Consider the following 19,129-nt stretch of genomic DNA (forward strand, 5'->3'; position numbering starts at 1 on the left):
ACGTCCCTATGCTTATCAGGGGAGACTTCGGTCAAGTACCGAATATACTCGAATATAAACCGAGATTTTTGGGCCAAAAAAATGGGCCAAAATAGGGGTCTCGGTTTATATTTGGGTCAGCGCTGACCTTCCCCCCTCCCGAACCAGTTGCAGGTCTTTGCCAGGCCTGCGGTAAAACCTGATGGTCAGACAGGAGTGATCCCATCTGTCTCCAGCCCCAGCCAACTATAACAATTTTTATCTTTCTTCCCCCCCCCATACCGTTTAAATCCCTGGTGGTCCAGTGACTTTAAAAATCCACCTTTTTGAACAAGCACTTTCTTATTATTAGCTATAGGAGCTGTCCACCACCATCTGAATATTGGGCCCACTAAATCAATTTCTTAAAAGAATTTTAGTAAAAGGGCCCCTATGTTTGAAAATAGTGAGGAATGAGAAAAAGACTGATGAATCAAAGATAAGAAAGAAAAGGCATGTTAAAAATGCAAAATAAGAAGTAAACTTTATTAATAGCAGCTTATTGTATAAACAGAAGCTATTACACTATTACTAGGCTTCACTCTGACTTGAAGAATGTCATCTTGAAACCAGGACAAATTAGCAAAGGATAAGAGGAGTATTCACTAACCTGTGGCAATCTTTTTTTTTATTGCACATTTTACTAATACATTCCATACAGAATGGAAATAGAAAAGAAATACCACGGAAAAAAAATTCTAAATAATGCAGTATTCTATCAAGTCCACATCTAGAGAGGTGATACCAAATATATCATGGTAAACCTAGAGGAAAATCATCGGAAATAAATCCCAATATAAACAGCGCCCTTTAGTTAAACCTGTGGTAATCTTAAGGCAAGTTATTTTGTGAACTGGTCTCAATGGAAATAATGGGGCCCATGGTAAAGTAAATATGTTAATATATAAAGCATGTTAGGGGAGTGTGTGATGCAGTGCTTAGAGCTATAGCCTTGGCACCCTGAGGTTGTGGGTTCAAATCCCACACTGTTCCTTGTAACGCTGGGCATGTCACTTAAGCCTCAGGTACATTAGATAGTGGGAGTCCATTGGGACAGTTAGGGAATAATGCTTGAGTATCTGAATAATTTGTAATCCACATAATTGTAGGATATGTGGAATATAAATTATTAAAAAAAAAAAAAAAAACACCCCATGGACTTATGAATAACTCTTTTAGGTGCCTTTCTACTTCAGTTTAGGGTTGTTAAATTATAAGAAGCTCATAGGTATAAGATGGCTTCTTAGCATCAAGTGTGCACTAATTCTGTTAGCACACATTAAGCTTTAGTAAAAGGGCCCCTTAGTGACAGCTGCTAGAAAATAAGACTAAAAAATGTAGGCTCTGTTTATTTAAGCCATTACTTGTTATCGTGCATAAAGCATATGTATTTGCTAGAACGTCGATGCAATCAAAATAGTGTACACTGAGTATTAACAAAATGCTACCAAGAACTTAGGGTTCCTTTTACTAAGCTGCAATAGCGTTTTTAGCGCATGCAGAATTTTAGCGTGCACTAAACCCACGCTATGCAGCTAGAACTAACGTCAGCTCAATGCTGGTGTTAGCGTCTAACGCACATGGCAATTTAGCGTGCTAAAACCACTAGCACAGCTTTGTAAAAGGAGCCCTTAATCTAAATATTCATAGAACATTCAAATTCCAAGCAGGTAGACTGCAAACTTGGACAGGCTACTTCATTGATGCCGCCAGAGAATCATATAGTATCTTTAGGAAAGAACTAAAAACCACCTTGTTTAAGAGATTTATAACCTAACCAGACTTCTCCCCTAAAATCGGAGCCTCCTCCCATCCCAAGGAGTCCGTCTACCCTCTTCTGCCAAAATTTCTGTCTTTTATTGTTACCAGTTTTTCCCACTGGTGCCCGTCCTTCGTTCAAATGTACCAAGTTAGCAACTTACTTCTCATCAACATCTTATGTTATCTTTTTCACCTTCGCAGTCTTGCACCTTTGTAACTCAAAGCGCAATCTCCTTTCTCTTCTCCTACTTATGCTCTGAATATCGTCGACTGTATAATGCTACTCATTGTGAAACCGTGTAATACACAGACCCTTTAACTCTCCTGTTACTATCACTAGATGTTCAATGCTATACTCTGTAATTCGCTGTCTGTACAGTTTCTCTTCATTGTAAACCGCCTAGAAGTCGCAAGATTGTGGCGGTATATAAGAATAAAATTATTATTATTAATATTATTAAACATGATAATTTCATATGTTCTCCTTAACATTTTACTTTAGTTTACACATTAGATTCTGAATATACAACTCCTTTGCTATATCATTCACCTAATTTGCAAGAACTGAACAGCTGGTCTTCATATACAGATTGCAAATCTAAATAAATGAAACATAACCAGGCAGTCTTATTCCAAGTCAGGAACCTGCATCAAGCTTGTCTTTTTTTAAAATATCGTTTTGAATAGTTTCATAGGCCAAGTAAATGTGTCTTACAAAGAGATGTATTACAATGATGAACTGAAAGTGAGTGGCGTTCAAGCTATTTGGTTTGAAAAAAAAAAAAACCCATCCACTTTAAAATCCCAAGCCCCGGACTTTGAGGCTAGCCTCCATTAGGACTCCATTCCCTGCAGAGAGAGTAAAAAATTTTCAAAAACTTCAAAAATGCTATGAAAATATAATTCAGTTCACAATACTTACAGAGGCTCTGTTCCAAAACCCTGCAGCAGTGTTCTTCAACCACCGGTCCATGAACTGGTGCCGGTCCATAGAAATTTCCTGCCGGTCCACAGGTCCGGCATGTGCATCAGTCTCAAAACTGTGTTCTTCAATTGCCAGTCCATGGTGCGATCGATGTGTTATTAATAAGATTATATTGTGTGTATATATGAATGGAAAAAATAGTGTTACAATTAGGACTATGGGGGCAGGGTCTGGGGTGGAGATTGGGTAGAGATGGGCAGGGTCTGGCCCACGACTTAGCCCAATGTTCTTCAACCACTGATGCCGGTCCACAAAATAATTATTTTATATCTGCCGGTCCATAGGTGTAAAAAGGTTGAAGAACACTGCCCTACAGTGCAAAATATTCATAGTCATACTGGTCCTGGAGAAACCAAATTCCAGCACTGGAATTATTGCATAAAAATGATATGATTTATGAGCTAAACCACAAAGATCTCTTCTTCAGAAGTCATCAGATCAAAGAAGAGATCTCAAAAACCCAAGTGTAGCATCATTTTTGAATAATTCCGAAGCTGGCCGAAAAACAGATATCAGAACTGTGATGTTCGTTAGAGTTACCTTAAAAGTAAGGCATCTGCTTCTAAAATATTACTATTATTTACAATTCATGATATACTGGAGCATATCCACTATGGCATCTATACAGATTACAACCAAGTAATTTATATTCAATCAAATCCTTAATTTACTTTAACATGTATACAACAGTATTCAGTTTTCTGCTTCAATTATATTTACATTTCTTTACTGTGCAGTTGATATGTTTCCATCTTTTAGCTACAAACGTCCCTTTACCATCACCCTACTGTATAGATGCATTTATACTGCAAATAGCTTGTGGGTTTTTATAGTTTATAACATTGCCAAGTTGTAGATCTAAAATGTCAGCAGTTCATTGACAAAGGCCCAAATTCTCTCCCCTTTCATTTGAGAAAATATTCGTACAGCATTCATGGCAATCTAGACTTGGATAGTACACGTTACAATGGAAGATTAAAAAAAAAAAAAAAGAGAGAGTGGAATATGGGATGCTTATCGTGAATAGATAAGTGGTTTGCACAACTGTCTATCCTTGGCCCGCTCTCTCTCCCTTTCTCCCCCTCCCCCAATCTAGTCCTTCTATCCACCCTCCCAAGTGTCATCCTCTGCCAGCATCCTTTTCCATTACTTTCTTGCAACTCTGGTCTTCTAATGTATTTTTGGTGGCACATGTGCACCTCTGCATGACTCACCACCGATGTGTATAAAGCACCTTGGTTCTGAGACTACACCATTAGAATAAGTGAGACAGAAGCACTCGCCCTATCCAATGGAAACGTGAATCCTTGTTTTGAAGACTTCAGTGACCATCATCAGAAAATGTTTACCAAGCAGTAATATATGGAGGTCAGTAACTGGTGAATCCTTGGGGAAAACCTCTCCATTAACCAGTTCCTACATTTTTGAAAATGCAGAAATAGATGCTTAACGGTTTTATTTGATAAGCACTTTTACATTTCGCTCCCTGCATACAACACTTAACCTGCAGGTAACAGCAACCAATACAGGTGGAGGGCTTCCAGTGAACATGTGGTCCGTAATCTTCCCAAAATAGTTTCTCTTTATAATCTTGTGTCATATTCCAAAGGCTCCTCTTCGGTACCTCCTCCTTCTGCTATTGCTTCTTTGAAGTCTGAATTTATCTTTCCCGGTGTATAGTCATTTCTTTTCAAATCTAATGAAAGACAAAATGTAATAATAAAGGACCATTTTTGTTTGGAACTGTTGTGCGCCTTGTCTGGTATAGATATTGTTGATCATGACCCATCGTGTTGTAATCATGATTCTCAACAAAGGCCCAGAGTCACTACGGCCACGGATCAGATCTGATCTGTGAGCAATCCGATCCGTGGCCGGGGGGGGTGGAATCATGCCCCCAACCGACCGCTTGGATCGCTCTGCAGCGATCCTGATACATGCGCAGACCATCTGTAGATGGTCTGCGCAGGCGCTGGCCCTTCATGCCTGGCAGGCCTGGCACTACTTTTTTCTTCGCAAGCCCGTGGTTTTAACCCGCTTTAAATCCGCGGGTTAAAACCACAGGCTTGCACGGCGAGGAAGGGCAGGAGAGTCGGGGCAGAGAGCAGGAGATCGGGCAGAGAGCAGGAGATTGGCAGAGAGCAGAGAAGTAGGACAGCAGAAGGCAGGGTAGACGGAAAGGACCTGAGCGACTGGTCCTCAGCAGTCGCTTATTTTTGGATCGGTTTCAAGTTTCAAGTTTATTTAAAATTTCTTATACCGCCCAATGAAGCCTTCTAGGCGGTCAGCCCAGTCGGTGTCTCTCTTTTTTTAGTGCATCACTGCCTGCCTACATTTGAATGCTGTTCCCCCTCATTTGCATGCGTGGATCAGAGGATGATCGGAACAGAGTTTAGTGAATCGGGTCGGAGGGAAATCAGGTCGTAAAGGGGTCGGAACTTGATCGGTGGGCTTAGTGAATCTAGCCCAAAGTCTTCAGAACACTGCCAGTTGAGTTTTCAGGGTATACAAAGTGAATATGCATAAGACACATTTTCATACAATAGATTTGGATGTATTACCTCAGTCCAGTGGTGCATCTAGCATATTTGACACCAGTGCCAATCATTTTTTAACACTCCCTCCTCTACATGAAAATAGTATTTTTTGTAATAATCCACGAGACACACTTATCCCTTCCCCTTTTTACAAACCCACAGTGTGGTTTATAATGCCAGCCACGGCAGTATCAGCTCTGACGCTCACAGAATTCCTATGAGCATCAGATCTGTTACTGTCACAGCCAGCGCTAAAAACTGCACTATGGTTTTGTAAAAAAAAAAAAAGGGTGTGTGGGGGGTTATTGTACCTAGAAAAAGGCAGCATCTTAAACACTACAGTGAGCACTAGAACATCATTATACCCATTGTCAAACTAAACAAGCCAGATTAAGACAGATTAAACTTGCATAGTCAATGCCAACAGAAAACTATGTCTTTTTCACACACAGAGAACAAATATATCCTCACTCACAAACTAAAAATAGAAATGTAGACAAAAATTTAACTACCCCCCCAAGAAGCCAGATTCTGCACACAATGCAATACCACAGAAACTGTCGTTCATGTCTCCTAGTACTATGCAAAATATAAAATATAAATATAAAGACAGCAGATGTAAATTTGAAAAAAAATTGAAAAATAACAATCACCACTTTAAAAATTAACAAATAGAAAGGAAACAAAAAATGGAAAATAAGATAATATATTTTTATTGGACTAATACATTTTTCAATTCGTTTTCGGAGGCCAATACCTCCTTTCTCAGCTCAGTATAGTACAGGATGAGAGTTTTGGTCTCTAACAGTTAGTCAAAAATGTATTAAAATTACTCCAAAAGATCACCTTATTTTATTAACATAGCTTCAATGCTACCCTAAAGCAAAAAAAAAAAACAAAAAACCTCCCACAACTTTTTTCTATCTTTGTCATCTCTGGTTTCTGCTTTCTTCATCTTCTCTGATCTCTTTCTTCCCCTTCCATCCAGCATCAGCCATCTCTTTCCCTTCCATCCACTCTCCCTTCCATTCACTTTCCACCCTCTCTCTCCCTCTTCCATCCAGCATCAGCCATCTCTCTCCCTTCTATTCACTGTCTACCCTCTCTCTCCCTCTTCCATCCAGCATCAACAATCTCTCTCCCTCTTCCAACCAGTGTCTTAAGTATTAGCAAAGTGATCCTATTGAGCAGCACTTCATTAGAGGGATTAAGGGAGGTCATTCCCTTAATACCACAGTGGCTGATGTGCCCCTCCCCCTTCCTCCCTAAAAGCAAAACTGGAAAAGGAAACCGGGCCCAGTGACAGCTTCGGGTAAAATGAACGTTCATGTTTCTAAAATGATTCACATAGACAGATGGATGTTCATGTGCTCCTACATAGACATCCATCTACCTGTTTTGATGTCTTTGATATTTTAGATGTCAAGTTTTCTAAAATGCATGTTAATGCTATATGTAACCAGTGTATTGTCTATTTCTGAACAGGCTCTAAGTCAGCAAATCCTGTACTAAAATATTAGTAGAATTTCAGATTTACCTACACTCTCTGAATCCTAGACTCCATTTTGCCTTTTTGGCTATATATCAATGACTTGGTACAAGTCAGTCCTTGTGTTATAGCTGGTGGGTAGACTATATCCATATCTGGATCCCTTTGATCTTAGAAATGTTCTACACAGAGCTGTGGAGTCAAAATTGGAGTCGGAAGCAATTTTGGATGGAGTCAGAGTCAGTAAAAATGTACCAACTCTGACTTCAGCTTCAAAATAAAAACTTACATTATAATATATGGTACTTTATCATTTTATACTTGGTTATATAGACTTTTGAATTTGATCTAAAGTACTGGTAAATATAATTTATATTTACCAGTACTTTAGATTCAATACAAAATACTTAAAGCTTAATATCAGTAGGACTCGGAGTTGGAGATTAAAAATAGAGGCATTACAATCAAAGTTTTGGTGTACCAACTCCACATCATCAGTTTTACATCAACTGAAATATTTTGACACCTACCAAACAGGACTTAACATAAGACCATAAGAATTGCCACTTCTGGGTCAGACCAGTGGTCTATCATGCCCAGCAGTCCGCTCACGGGATGGCCCTCTGGTCAAAGACCAGCGCCCTAACTGAGACTGAGACTAGCCCTACCAGCGTACGTCCTTGTTCATTATGAACTTGTCTAACTTTGTCTTGAATCCCTGGAGGGTGTTTTTCCCTATGACAGACTCCCAAAGAGCATTCCAGTTTTCTACCACTCTCTAGGTGAAGAAGAACTTCCTTACGTTTGTACAGAATCTATCCCCTTTCAACTTTAGAGAGTACCCTCTCGTTCTCACTACCTTGGAGAGGGTGAACAATCTGTCTTTATCTGCTAAGTCTATTCCCTTCTGTACCTTGAATATTTCGATCATGTCCCCTCTCAATCTCCTCTGTTCGAGGGAGAAAAGGCCCAGTTTCTCTAATCTTTCACTGTATGGCAACTCCTCCAGCCCCTTAACAAAGATCTGGGCTTCCTTTCAAACTACAAAGACATTTAAAATTGCTCTGCGACCTCTCTGTCTCCTGCCCACCCACCCATTCTTCCCTCTTCATAACCCTGAAATGCTTTCATGTTTTCCTTAAATATACTGATATTTGTCAACATTTGCTTATTTCTGATCTAAAGAAGGGTTACTTTTGAAAGCTCATCATAAAATGAATTGAATTAGTCCAATAAAAAAGGAATTACCTTATTTCCTTTGGGTTTTTTCTATATATTACCTTGGAAAGTGGATTAACACGATCACCACACCATTTCACTCACTGCCTATTGTAATTCAGTTTGGCTTATATTGCTGTTATCTTTTTTCTTTCTTTCTGTATATAGCACAGTTACTTACCATAACAGGTGTTATCCAGGGACAGCAGGCAGCTATTCTCACATATGGGTGATGTCACCGACGGAGCCCGGATGCGGAAGCCTCACAAGCAAACTTGCTTGAAGAAACAAGAAGTTTCGAGTCAGCCGCACCACACATGCGTGAGTGCCTTCCTGCCCAGTACAGGGTGCGTCTCCTCAGTTCAGATAGCTAGCAGAAAAGCCAACCAGGGGAGGTGGGTGGGTTGTGAGAATAGCTGCCTGCTGTCCCTGGATAACACCTGTTACGGTAAGTAAATGTGCTTTATCCCAGGACAAGCAGGCAGGTATTCTCACATATGGGTGACCTCCAAGCTAACCATAATGGGATGGTGGGAGTGTTGGCAATTCAGGAGAATAAATTTTGTAACACTGCCTGGTCAAAATGGCCATCCCATCTGGAGAAAACATCTAGACAATAGTGAGAAGTGAAAGCATGAACCGAGGACCAAGTGGCAGCCTTGCAAATCTCCTCAATAGGGGTAGACCTGAGAAAAGCTACTGAAGCTGCCATTGCTCTGTCCTTATGGGCTGTGACTCTACTGTGTAAGGGTAATCCAGCTTAGGCAGAGCAGAACGAGATACAAGCAGCCATCCAGTTGGAAATGGTATGTTTAGAGATAGGATGTCCCAACTTGTGTGGATGGAAAGCGACAAAAAGTTGAGGAGCAGATCTGTGTGGTTTAGTGTGTTCCAAATAAATGGCCAAAGCACGTTTACAGTCCAGAGTATGAAGAGCTGATTCTCCAGGATGAGAATGAGGCTGAGGAAAGAACACTGGAAGAACAATGGATTGGTTGAGATGAAATTCCGATACCACTTTTGGAAGGAATTTAGGATGAGTACAGAGGACCACCTTATCAGGATGGAAGACAGTGAAAGGTGGATCAGCAACTAAAGTTTGTAGCTTACTAACTCATCGAGCAGAAGTGAGAGCAATGAGAAACACCACTTTCCAAGCGAGATACTTGAGATGAGCTGTAGACATTGGTTCAAATGGAGGCTTCATCAATTGAGCAAGGACAACATGGAGGTCCCAAATCACTGGAGGTGGTTTGAAAGGAGGTGTGACGTTAAAAAGTCCATTCATGAATCTGGAAACCACCGGATGAGAAGAGAGAGATTTCCCTTCAATAGGCTGATGGAAAGCCGTAATTGCAAGAAGATGGACTCGAATCGATGTAGACTTGAGGCCAGAGGTGGATAAGTGCAAAAGGTAATCCAAAACAGAAGATAAGGATGAATGTTGAGGTTCCTTATCATGAGAAAAACACCACATAGAAAATATAGTCCATTTTTGGGGATAGCATTGTCTAGTGGCAGGCTTCCTAGCAGCTTCTAAAATGTTTCTTACAGGTTGAGAAAACTGAAGAGGAGTTATGTAGGGAGGCACCAAGCTGTCAGGTGTAGAGACTACAGGTTGGGATGAAGCAGAGATCCCTGACTCTGTGTAAGCAGAAATGGAAAAACTGGTAGAAGGTATGGCTCCCTGGTGCTGAGTTAAAGTAGAAGGGAGTACCAAGGTTGTCTCGGCCACCGAGGAGCAGTCAGAATCATGGTGGCATGGTCTTTCTTCAACTTGACCAGAGTCTTGAGAATGAGTGGGAATGGAGGGAATGCATAGATGAAGAGATTTGTCCATTCCAAAAGAAAAGCGTCTGCTTCGAGGTGATGAGAAGAATATATCCTGGAGCAGAACTGAGGCAGTTTGTGGTTGTGGGGAGCTGCAAAGAGATCTAGCTGCGGCGTTCCCCACTGTGAAAATATGTGATGAAGAGGCGAGGAATGGAGTGTCCATTCGTGAGGTTGGAGAAGACGACTCAAGTTGTCTGCCAAGCAATTGTTCGCCCCTTGGATGTAAACAGCTTTGAGGAAGGTGTTGTGACAGACTGCCCAGTTCCAAACCTTCAGAGCTTCTTGACAAAGGGAGGAAGATCCCATCCCTCCCTGTTTGTTGACATAGTACATGGCGACTTGGTTGTCCATCCGAATAAGGACTACCTGGTCGTGAAGAAGATGTTGAAAAGTGTTGAGAGCCTTGAAAATCGCTCTGAGTTCCAACAGATTGATGTGACACTGACGATCCGTACTGGTCCAGTGGCCTTGAGTACAGAGACCATTGAGATGAGCGCCCCAAGCGTAGGTCGAGGAATCTGTGGTGAGGACCTTCTGAGGGGGCATTTAAAACAGCAAGCCTCTGGAGAGTTGGGAAGAGAGCATCCACCAACGGAGAGACCGCTTCAAGGAAGGAGTGACAGTTATGTGTCGAGATAGAGGGTCGCAAACCTGTGTCCATTGAGATGCCAGGGTCCACTGAGGAATTCTGAGGTGAAGTCTGGCAAAAAGAGTCACGTGTACTGTTGAGGCCATGTGACCCAGGAGTACCATCATGTGTCTCGCTGAGATGGAAGAGCGGAAAGACACTGTATGACAGAGTTGCAGGAGAGCTTCCAGACGTTGTTGTGGAAGGAAAGCTCTGAGTTGGACAGTGTCCAGAACAGCTCCGATGAATTGTAGATTCTGAGAGGGTGAAAGTTGAGATTTGGGAAAGTTGATTTCGAATCCCAAGCATTGTAGAAACCACGTAGTCCATTGGGTCACTACAATAACCCCCTGAGATGTTGAATCTTTGATGAGCCAGTCGTCTAGGTAGGAAAATACCTGAAGACAATGGTTCCGTAGAGCTGCTGCTACCACTATGAGGCACTTGGTGAACACTCTGGGAGATGAAGTCAGGCCAAAGGGCAGCACTCTGTACTGATAATGCAGATTCCCCACCCGAAATCTGAGGTATTGGCGGGAGGCCAGATGAATGGGAATATGAGTATAAACCTCCTTGAGATCCAGAGAGCATAACCAGTCGTTCTGATCTAGGAGGAGAATGGGTCGCAGATCGTCCATCTTCTTAAGAACAAGGAAGTAATGGGAGTAAAACCCCCTGTTCTGCTGTTCCAAGGGAACTGGTTCAATGGCATGGAGACAAAGCAGAGCTTGAGCTTCCTGAAGAAGAAGGGCGGTCTGGAAAGATACTCTCTTGAAGGAAGCTCTGGTGGAATCTGAGTGAAATGAAGAGAGTATCCTTCCCTGATGATGGACAGCACCCAGAGGTCGGATGTGGTTGTCTCCCATCGGTGGTAAAAATGATGGAGACGACCTCCAAGAGGGGGAAGATAGGACAGAGACAGAAAGGTGGAGTTTATGCTCTGTTTTAAACAGTCAAAAAAGCTGTGTAGCCTTAGGTGCAGCAGAAGGTTGAGATTTTTGTTGCTTCTGAGGGTGCTGTTGCATAGGAGTAGGGCAATTGTAAGGAGCTGCTCTCGAAGCAAAACGCCTCTGGTAAATTGGAGAAGGGCGTGCAGGTTGATCAGGAGCTGGCTTTAGCATTGGTCTGACAAAAGAAACAAAGGATTTGTCATGCTCAGACAATTCTATGGTGGCTGCCTCAATGGATTCATCGAAGAGGTCATTGGCAGCACAAGGAATATTAGCCAAGGTGTCCTGAAAAGTAGGATCCATGTGAATGGTACGAAGCCAAGCGAGATGGCGCATTGCAAAGGAACAAGCAGCCGCTCAGGCAGACAACTCGAAGGCATCATAAGAAGACTGGAGGAGATGTAGTCTGAGTTGTGATAGAAAAACTATGACATCTTGAAATTCAAAGTGCTTTTGAGTATGCAAATAACTCAAAAATTTTGGCAAAAGAAGCAATTAAATGAAAATTATAATGAAGGACTTTAGAGGATATCATACATTTTGAGAGATGCGATGTCCAAATTCGTCCATAGTCTACCCATCCCTTCTAGGAGTGCAATGTGCCTGGAACAGCTGGAATGTTATGAGGAGATCTGGTAATGCCCTGTCTGAAGAATGACTCGAGGACGTCGAGGCAGTCTGGGTCGAAGATGAAACTTTGGCTGGAAGAAAGGCATCAAAAGAATAGGGAGACATGGACGAGGTAATTGAGACCGCTGAGTCGTCGAGGTGTGAAAGTGGATACCTCGATTGAGGAGTCGACGGTCTAGGAGATGCAGGTGTAGATCGAGGCGTAGTGGAAGACAGGCGCTCCTTAGAAGAAGAGCGATGCCTGGAAGCATGCCTCGAACGTCGATGAGAACTGTGCTTGGAAGCAGATCTCAAAGGTCGAGGAGCCTTCACCCCGGCGAAGGAAGCAGGTGATGCCACCAGAGAATGGATGGGGCTTGGAGCTGTGGATCGAAGCTCCAGAGGCTGGATGGAGGAATCTCGATGCACTCCCAAAGACTCTGCTCCTTGCTTCACGTGCTTAGATACCAGACCAGACACTTGCTTCTTGCATCGAGTGTGAATATGTCAGACTAAACACTCGCAAAGACTCTGCTCCTTGTATCGAGTGTGTATATTCCAGGCTATACACTCGCAAAGACTCTGCTCCTTGCATCGAGTGTGTATATGCCAGACCAGACACTAGCAAAGACTCTGCTCCTTGCATAGAGTGCGAATCTGGAGCTCGGGACAGAAGCAAAGACTCGACCTCGCGGGAGACTGCTGATTTCCCAGCTGAAGTAGTAGAGGCAATGTCGAGGCAGAACTATATTTGCTCAATAACTGAACAAATTGCTGCCCAAACATGGTCTGGAAAGAAGCCGGCAAGGATGAATCTGTGTCTGAAACCGGACCACCTGCCTTGGCTGGAGGTTCCACCAAGGCAGTAGAAATGTGCTTCGACTTGGAAGTCTTAGGCACCTGAAACATCACCGGTGGAACTGCCTGCTGCACTAGCTCACCTGAGGATACAGGGGAAGATACAGCAGTCGTCGTCAAGGAAAGAGCCGTTGCAAACGAGGAAGGGGTGATGAGGCTCGAGGTCGAAACAGTGGAGGCCGGTGGACCCCCGGTCGGTCAACTTCGGAGTCGAGGAAGAAGTGGATTCCATCTGGAAGAGCCTCTCCACTGAAAGTAGACGACGTGCAAACACGAGGCTGAAGAGCAGCACAGCGGTCGCACGACTTCAGTTGATGGTGAGGCCCAAGGCACATAAGGCACCTGGTACGTGGGTCTGGGAGAGAAATTGCACGCTGACACTGGCTACACTTCATGAAGCCGGTAGCTGGCCGGGACATAGAAGGAAAAAACAGCCGCTGTAAGGTCGAAACCCGTGGGCTGCGGCCGAGCGGTCTGCCCCGGCAACTGGACGGAAGAAAAAAATTTTTATTATTTTTTTTTAAACAAGAAATAAAAGAAACACAGCGATTCGTGAAGAAAATAACACAAAACCGCGGTGAGAGAAGGCACGAAGTTAGTTAGTTAAACACAGAGAGTCAAAGACGGACTTCTCAGCTCCGCGGAAAACTGAGAACTGAGGAGACGCACCCTGTACTGGGCAGGAAGGCACTTACGCATGAGTGGTGCAGCTGACTCGAAACTTCTTGTTTCTTCAAGAAAGTTTGCTTGCGAGGCTTCCGCATCCGGGCTCCATCGGTGACGTCACCCATATGTGAGAATACCTGCCTGCTTGTCCTGGGATAAATATTTTATCAGTTTGTAAACCACCTTATTTAGAAAGGAGGTATATCAATAAACATAAACATTCCAATACAGACCTATAGATTATTCAAAATGTAGCTGCTAGATGTCTCCTCTGTGTTATGTTTGTTCCACTGGCTTCAAACAGAGTAGGATTGTCATGTTGGTTTTCAAAGTGATAAAGTTAGGTTTGTTTTTTTCCTATCTATTTATATTCCACTTCTCAACAATTATGGTCCAAGTTTGTGATAGTACCAGTTTCAAATCAACTTGTAATAGGATTCTGTCTTTATCATGTCCTAAAATATGGAACCATTTACCTTTAGATAAGTGCTTATCAACTGATTTACTTGATTTTCAGAAGAACGTGAAAATGTTTTTATTTTACTTGGGATTTTATAGGGAAACTATGGGCTCCTTTTACAAAGGTGCGTTAGGGCCTTAACGCACGGAATAGCACTTGCTAAAATACACCGCGCGCTAACCACTACCGCCTCCTCTTGAGCAGGCGGTAGTTTTTCATCTAGCGCGCACTAATCCGGTATGTGCACTAAAAACGCTAGCGCACCTTTGTAAAAGGAGCCCTATGACTATGAATCTTTAAGTTGTATTAATTTAAGAGTTATGTTTTAATTTGGTATTTAGGTCTGTGCTGCATTGTCCTGCTTCAATATCTCTCCTGTTTACGCTGATCGCTGTTTAGAACTCTTAAGCGACAGCTGGGATAGTTAATTAAACAAATGCATTTGGTATGTTAGCCTAGAAACTCTTGCTCATTAAAATGGCCCTTCATGATTTGTGTAAATCCAGCGTATACATGTCTACGCCAAATAAATGCAGAAAAGGCAATGTTAGAAAGCTAGGTTTTGAAATGTGAAATGAACTGAGAAAAATCTAAAAATTGGGAAATGAGCCAATATAAACAATGCACATCGGTGCAGCTTTTTTTTTTTTTTATTGTAGTACTCTTTGAAGTCATTGCAAACCTGTTTGTTTTGTTACAGTGAAAACAAAGAGTAGTTCTATAATTACTTGGATTTGTCATATCATACTTTAGATGTATTGTCTTTGATAGGATTTTTTGTTCCTGTGTTTTATTTTTAGTAATTCCCTTGCTGCTCCAGGAAAAAGTGATTTGTACTTTTTCAAAAAGAATGTTGATCTGATTTATAATACTGAGGTGTTTTTTTATGTACTGTATAACTGAAAAGTTTCTTTGTTCTGTTCATATGTATGTTGAATCTAGTAATCAAGTTTTAAGTTTCAAGTTTATTAGGATTTTATATACCGCCTATCAAGGTTATCTAAGCGGTTTTACAATCAGGTACTCAAGCATTTTCCCTCTCTGTCCCAGTGGGCTCACAATCTAGCTAACGTACCTGGGGCTATGGAGGATTAAGTGACTTGCCCAGGGTCACAAGGAGCAGCGCGGGGTTTGAACCCACAACCCCAGGGTGCTGAGGCTGTAGATCCAACCACTGCGCCACACACTCCTCCGATCTAGTAATGTATAGATCCCTTGGGATATGGTCTGATAGCATAGATTACAGTCTTATAATCAGGATATTTACATATCTCTGTGGGAAGGGAGGCACTTCTGCAATTTTCATACAGCCTGTATAGTTGCAAAGTCAGTTGGTACTTTTTTGCCTGCAGGAATCTGCAAAGTACACACAGACATTTATTTGAAAATTGCCAAAGAAAAACACGCCCACACACATCTGCACCTCCTTTTTCTGTTAAGATTTCAGAAAAATTAAGTGTTTATCTTAGGAGTATGGTATGCATGTGTGTGTGTGTCTGAAGAATGAGAGTGCATGCATGTGTGTGAGGGGGTAAACATGTCTGAAGAGACTATGCATGTGAATGTTTGTGTGACTAAAAAGTGAGAAAGTATGTCTGTGAATGAAGAGCATGAGTGTGTGTGTATGTTTACATAAGGGCTCCTTTTACGAAGCCGCGTTAGCGGTTTAACACGTGTAATAGCGCACGCTAAACTGCCGGCCATGCTAGACGCTAACGACAATGATATAATGGAATAAAAAAAATAGCATTTGAGTTGGCGTTAGTTCTAGCCACGTAGTGTGGGTTTAGCGCGCACTAAAAAGCTGCGTGCGTTAAAAACACTAACGCAGCTTTGTAAAAGGAGCCCTATGTTTTCCCTTTGAAAATTTAGGCTGGAGCAGAGAAATCCACTAGTAGTGAAGGGAATTGTATTCTTTCTGAAGCACCAAAGAAAGATGTAGTTTCTTCTGTTTGTGAAGCTGTTTTCACATGTAAATGTAAATTTATACCTCGGACACATTGGCTGTAAAATCTCATTCTTAGGGGCAATCCACCTTTTTAGCCAGAAAATAAAGTGTTTGTCGCAGATGGTCTGAATGGTCTTCTAGTTAATAAGAACATATGAATAGCTATACTGGGTCAGACCAATGGTCCATCTAGCCCAGTATCCTGTTTCCAACAGTGGTCAATCCAGGTCACATGTACTTGGCAGAATCCCAAATAGTAGCTTATCCCATGGAATTTTCCTCCAAGAACTTGGCCAAACCTTTTTAAACCCAGATAAGCTAACCACTGTAACCATATCCTCTGGCAACACATTCCAGAGCTTAACTATTCATTGCATAAAAACATATTTCCTTCTATTCCTTTTAAAAGTATTACCATGTAACTTCATTGAGTGTTCCCTAGTCTTTATACTTTTTGAAAGAGTAAAATTTGATTCACTTTGCATCCTATAACACTCAGCCATCTCTTTTCCAAGCTGAAGAGCCCTAACCTCTTTAGATTTTTCTCGTATGAGAAAAGTTCTATCCTCTTTATCATTTAAGTCATCAATCTTTGAACCTTTTTATTCCATTATATCTTTTTTGAAATACAGTGAATAGTATTGCATGCAGTATTTAAAGTGAGATCGTACCATGGAGTAATACAGAGGCATTATAATATTAGCCATCTTATTTTTCATCCCTTTCCTAATAATTTCTAGTATCCTGATTGCTTTTTTGGCCTGCACTAAACTGTACACTGGGCAGAAGATTTCAGTATATTGTCTATGATGACACCTAGATCTTTTTCTTGGGTGCTGACCCCTTTGGTGATCTCTAGCATCAAGTAACTATGATTCAGAGTCCAGGGCTGCCCAAGTCCGGTCCTCGAGATCTACTGGCAGGCCAGGTTTTCAGGATATCCACAATGAATATGCATGAGAGAGATTTGCCTGCACTGCCTTCTTGGTATGCAAATCTCTCTCATGCATATTCATTGTGGATATCCTGAAAACCTGGCCTGCCAGTAGATCTCGAGGACCGGACTTGGGCAGCCCTGATTCAGACTATTCTTCCCAATATGCATCACTTGCATTTGTCCACATTAAATTTCATCTGCCATTTGAGTGTTCAATCTTCCAATTTCCTAAAGTCTTTCTGAAATTTTTCACAGTCTGTATGTGTGTTAACAAATTTCAATAGTTTTGTGTCATCTACAAATTTAATCATCTCATTTCTCATTCCAATTTCCAGATCACTTTTAAATATGTTAAATAGCACCAATTCTAGTACAGAGCCCTGTGGCACTTCACTATTCACCCTCTTCCACTGAGAAAAATGGCTATTTCATACTACTCTCTGTTTTCTATCCATTAACTACCCCCTAATTCATAACATAGCATTGTCTCCTATTCCATAGCTTTTTAATTTTTTCACAGGAAGGAGGCCAATCAGGGACTTCCTTAGACTCCTTCCTAATGAAGTTCCTGATTGCCTCAGACGCCTCAGGCCCTAAATGTATTTGCCTGTTTATGTAAGAAAAAGCCATTTTATAAGGATATGATGTTTAGATGAGGAAAAAAGATGACATGACTTAACAGATGTAAAAGTTAGAAGTCTGTATTATGCTTTCCTGAATGTCCATCCCGCAGGTATGGGGCTGGCATGAGAGGAATGAACGAGTTATAAAATAATACTATATGGTATTATAACTTGTAATGAAATCTGAAGAAATAAAACTGAGGCCCTCACAAGGGGTTTTGTGGAATGTTTGAGAATAAATATAACACTAGACATTGGCCCTTTAGAATGAGATTTATAAAGGGGTATACAAGTCTTAGCAGATTTGCCTAAGCGATGACAAAGGAGACAAAATTAGAACTCCATGGTAACTGGGTAAATAGTCAAGGATGTCACCCTTGAAATTAAGCAGATAACTTCACAGAATAGGATCGGTGTAGATAAAAGCCTATTTAGGTTTAAGATAGAATTTTTTTCTTTTGAACAGAGAAAAGGTGTGACTGGCCATCTTGAGCTCCACTCAGAGTCTAGCTTTTAGAAACAAATTTTCTTTTGTATTATCTTGTTTCACATTTATTTTAAGAGGCACAGCTGCATGGTTATGGTAATTTGAATTTACACTAAATTTTGATTTACTAAAAAACAGGCAAAAAAAAAATTACTATTATTGATAAAAAGACTCTGAGATTTTTTCAAAACTCTTGATGGAGAGAAACACATTTCTCTATGACCAAAAGTGACTATTGGTCACTTTTCAAAAATTAAATACTGCTACAGGAGATTTCTTTAGTGATTATTTTCATAATAATATTCCAGTAATTATTTATGATTTTAAAATATATAGATTTAAGCTACCAAAACTACCATATGAAATAAGGCTAGTTGAATGTTCAGAGAAAATATTAAGAGTACTGAAGCCATTTATTATGATAATTCCTACAAATCTAAAGCTATACCTAAGCCTATTTGAACACATTTACAATATATGAAACTAGAACTACCCAATTCCCTTTCATCTTCCTGAACTATACCTTGCAGTTATATGAATGCAAAGTCAATTGTAATAAGGCTTCTATTTTGCATGAAATGATTAGTAACTTTGACTTAGGTATTGTATTCATAGTAGAAACAAGGCTACAGAACATTCTGATCCATTACTGTTAGACTTGTGTCCCCTTGATTATAAAATTTTGCATGCCCCTAGGGCCTTGTCTTACTTAACTCTGTAGCATTAATATTAATTTGCTTCTGTATTCTTTTAAGGTACTTAAGTGGAGACTCCAAGGCCCAGATTCTACATACAGTATATCGCATAAACAATTGGCACAACCACTGCAGCGCTAGGTGTGATTCTATGAAAAACACACTGTATAGAATTGCGCGTAGCATTGCCTAACCTTTAGGTGCACTGTATGTATGCCAGAGTTTTTTTGGTCTAAGTTTGGCGCACAACGGTGCCTGTCAAAAACAGACACCTAACTCAGAAATACACCTACATTCCGCCCCTAACCATGCCCATGTTTAATTAAATGCTTTGGACTAGAGAATGATATGGTGAGTGTTACTCCGCCGAAACGGGAACTTAAAAAAAAAAATGGTTGTAAAGGGGACAGGGAGAAGGCCATTCACC

The 19,129-nt window shown here is 41.2% G+C and overlaps 1 protein-coding gene across 5 annotated transcripts in view; it reads right to left on the bottom strand.

The window, feature by feature from the left end:
• Positions 1-3,407: 3,407 nt before the first annotated feature.
• The window catches only part of TRPM6 (transient receptor potential cation channel subfamily M member 6), a 255,335-nt gene continuing 239,613 nt past the window's right edge, over positions 3,408-19,129 (bottom strand). For all 5 annotated transcript variants that reach the window (XM_033926740.1, XM_033926754.1, XM_033926749.1 and 2 more), the window contains one exon: positions 3,408-4,460. In XM_033926740.1, coding sequence (XP_033782631.1) covers positions 4,348-4,460 — 113 coding nt within the window. In that variant the 3' untranslated portion in view covers positions 3,408-4,347. The remainder of the gene's footprint in view (positions 4,461-19,129) is intronic.

This window comes from Geotrypetes seraphini, chromosome 1 (assembly GCF_902459505.1).
Source record: "Geotrypetes seraphini chromosome 1, aGeoSer1.1, whole genome shotgun sequence".
Lineage (NCBI taxonomy): Eukaryota > Metazoa > Chordata > Amphibia > Gymnophiona > Dermophiidae > Geotrypetes > Geotrypetes seraphini.